General features: G+C 42.6%; 1 protein-coding gene across 1 annotated transcript in view; it reads right to left on the bottom strand.

The window, feature by feature from the left end:
• Positions 1-3724, bottom strand: part of LOC110595496 (tubulin polyglutamylase TTLL7-like) — a 56597-nt gene that overhangs the window by 37658 nt on the left and 15215 nt on the right. Inside the window, exon 6 of the mRNA XM_021711564.1 lies at positions 2569-2767. Within this exon, the coding sequence (XP_021567239.1) occupies positions 2569-2767 (199 nt within the window). The remainder of the gene's footprint in view (positions 1-2568; positions 2768-3724) is intronic.

Below are 3724 nucleotides of genomic sequence, written 5' to 3'. Positions count from 1 at the left end.
GTAATTCCGGCTACTCGGAAGGCTGAGGTGGAAGGATCGCCGGAGCCCAGCAGGTCGAGGCTGTGGTGGCCGGGAGCGGCCACTGTACCCCAGTCTGAGTGGCAGAGTGAGACGCCAACTCAGAAAAATAAAGAGAGAATATAACATAGCAATTTGGATGAATTTAGAGTCTGTCATATTCAGTGATCTATGATAGAAACAGAACTGAGTACCCCATGTTCTCACTCATAAGCTAACCCTGAACAATTACCGGGAAACTGCCAGAGGAGAGAGGAGGTGAGCACACTTCATCAAGAAGGGCACCTGATCTCAAACCAGGTGAAGTAGGGACCAAAGGGAGGCCCAAACTTTACCTATACAATGACCATTTCTATACCTAACCCTGAATTGTTCCCCACATCTTTAAAATAAAATTAATTTGAAAAAAAGAGAGAATATAAAACAAAATGAAAGCCTTGCTATAATTCCTCAGTACAAAAAGAGGTTGGGCGCAAATGGCTCATGCCTTAGTCCCAACACTTCAGGAGGCTGAGGCAAAAGGATCGCTTCAGTCCAGGAGTTTGAAACCACCTGGGCAACATAGTGAGACCCCTCTCTACAAAAAAATAAAAACATTAGCCAGGCAGGGGAACACATACTTGTAGTCCCAGCTACTTAGGGGGTTGAAGAAGGAGGATCGCCTGAGCCCAGGAGGTCAGGAATATGGTGAGCCATGATCATGCCACTGCACTCCAGCCTGGGCAACAGAGTAAGACTTCGAACACAGAAAAAAAAAAAAATAAGCTGGGCTCGGTGGCTCAGCCTGTAATCCCGTGCCTTTGGGAGGCTGAGGGGAGTGGATTGCCTGAGCCCATGAGTTCGAGACCTGCCTGGACAACTTGGCGAGACCTCATCCCCACAATAAATCAAAAATTAGCCAGGCGTGGTAGCGCACACCGAAGGATCGCCGGAGCCCAGCAGGTCGAGGCTGCGGTGGCCGGGAGCGGCCACTGCTCTCCAGTCTGGGCGACAGAGTGAGACTCCCACTCAAAAAAAAAAGAAAATATAACTAATAAGGAAAAAGATATTTAACTAAGTTAAGCTAGCTTTAAAATGAGAATTCATACTTAAAATTTTCTTAAATGTGTATCATATTTTAGTACACTTTTTTTCTGATCTCAACTTATTAACCTAATGGGCTGAGAACAAAGAACAATCTCAGAGCTCTGAGAATCTCAGCAATGTTTTCTTGACCCTCTCCCTACACCCATCAGCTCCTGCTGTTGGGGATGCACCCATTGGCTAATAGAAAAGGGATTTAAAAACTGACAAAATCTGGGAATAAAAACATCAGCTTTCAAAACCAAAGTAGGGCCATACACAGAGACACCCTGAAACCATTTAAGGAATCCTCAGTTTAAAAACGAAGCAGTTGGTAAAATAGTTTATAAACCCTGTAACAGGTACTCAATAAATATCTCCTAAATGAATGCATAAGTAACTCAATGAAATGGAACATAATACATTAATTCCCTTTCAAATACCCAAGCCCTCAAAGACAGGTACAATAGAAGCATGAATCTTTATGGAGTAATCTGGAAGCAAAGGAAAGACCATTCCTCTAAAATCTTCCTCTTGTGGTTCTTCATTCCTCCTGCCTTTCGCCATAAGCATGGAAGGCCAGTATTAAAACAGATACACTCAGGAACGTTAACATACTAAATCACTGCTGGGGATCAACAAGGGCTCACAGGTGTGTTTGCCCCATTATTGAACGGGTCCCATTACAGGAAACCTGAGACCACAGAGCACAAGGCAAATAAAGAGGTGAGAGACAGGAGTAAAGACAAGTCCTAGACTGGAGGCAGCACCAGGAAGGGGTTTTCCAAGCTAGCGTGGGCAAACAGCCATCCACAACCGCCATCCGGGGATAAAGGAAGAATCCCAGACACCATATTACACTTTTGGGATGGAAGAAGGGATGAAAGACAAGAGGAAGGAAGGGGGGATGCAAAAGAAAGAAAAGCAGAAGAAGAGAAAGGGAAGCAGGAAAGGAAGGAGACAGAGAAGCTGGCTGGCTGCTCTCCTAAATACTTCCTAGGCACCAAAAGCCCTGACCTAAGTGCTTACCCTAGAGGAAACGGCAACTACATCACAATTACATGAGTCACAGATCCGTTCAGGTAATGGCTATAGACACAGACACGTCTTAAAAACCAGGTGACAGTCCAAAACAAAGTGGGTGACAGGGGGAGGGAGGAAGTGGGAGGAGAGAGAATATGTGGCTTAAAAGAGATGTAATCAGCAGATCAGCCATGAGGCATACTTTATAGAACCCATGCAAAAATCTAGCACTTATCAAAAATGATGAAATAAAGAAGAATGAACCCTTAATCTGGCCCTTTTGTTTTCTGTGTGCAGAACTTGAAAGGGATGGCAGGATGTTTCCATGTCCAGTTAAAAAGTGGGATCGCATCCAGGTCTCCTCACACACGACAAGGGTTCGTTTGGCCCGAGGATCTTTTATTGAATTCAATAATTTTAGCTCCATAATTCACAAAACAACTACATTTGAGGCAATTGACTTACTGGGTTGTTGAATTAATTTGTAGTGGCCGGAGTTTTTAAGGTTATATGGAACTCGCTTTTCTCTCTTCTTATTTTGATACTCTTCTTTTTCATTTTCGTCGGATTCAGAAGTGCTGCTGCTACTATCATAACTGCTGTCACTGCTGGGGTATTTCTGCCTTTTCATTATCTCAGTACTCTCGGGCATAGAACACAGAGGCTATAAGGAGAAAGATGGGTTATTCTTTTTATTGTCCAGGCTACATTAAAAAAATAAGAACACAATGTGAAATTCAGTATGGCATAAGTTTTTTAGAGGACGAATGCCATGCAGAATTGCAAAACATCCTGTTAGAATATTGTAAAGAGGCTTATTAGCATGATTAGTTACTATTTTAAATGATCCCTTTCTGCTTGTTGCTTTTTACTGAAGGCTGAGAACCCCCCAAAGTACCATTGCTACCGTGCTGCTTAGCCTACAATGCTATTTACTAATTGTTTTGCTTCTGCAAAATAACGCTTTCTTGGATGATATATCTCAGTCATGATGAGGAGTACGGGTGCTGTTTCTATATGATTGGAATAAAGGGTCAGGATGTCCATAAACAAACAAATAACAAAACACAGGAAAAATAGTTGGGAAAAGAAATATAAATGTCAGAAACATGACTGACTTTTCTTTATTCCCTACAGAGAGATTATTCAGGACTCAGAGATATAGCTTTGTTGTGCCATTCACATTCAGCTGCGAGGCACACTCAGTAAATGAGTGCGTGCATGCATGCACGTGCGTGAGAGTGACAGAAAATGCAGGAAGTGAGGATGGAGGGAGAAAAACAGAGACTAGGAGAGCAGCGCCAGAGAAGGCACTTGGTAAGGGAGGCCACATCTTAAAACAGCTCATGAGACCGTCTGCTCAGAAAACGTGTCGCAAGAAGGTAGGTGTTCCACATGGCTATGGATATTTATTAAAAAATTAAAAAGTTAATTATCCAGTTTCCGAATGGGTCATGAGCAAGTCATGTCTTTTCTCAGAGATTTCGGCACATAGGTTCCGACTCTGTCACGTAGGTTTTGGCCATCATGAAGTAACATAACTTTTCATTGTCCATGCAACATTAAAAAAACGATAACAATACAATGTGAAAATCAGTATGGCATAATTTTGTTAGAGGAT

Source organism: Carlito syrichta, unplaced genomic scaffold, assembly GCF_000164805.1.
Source record: "Carlito syrichta isolate Samal-C Ts95f unplaced genomic scaffold, Tarsius_syrichta-2.0.1 Scaffold302367, whole genome shotgun sequence".
NCBI classification, from domain to species: Eukaryota; Metazoa; Chordata; class Mammalia; order Primates; family Tarsiidae; genus Carlito; species Carlito syrichta.
This window is presented reverse-complemented; position numbering and strand designations above follow the sequence as displayed.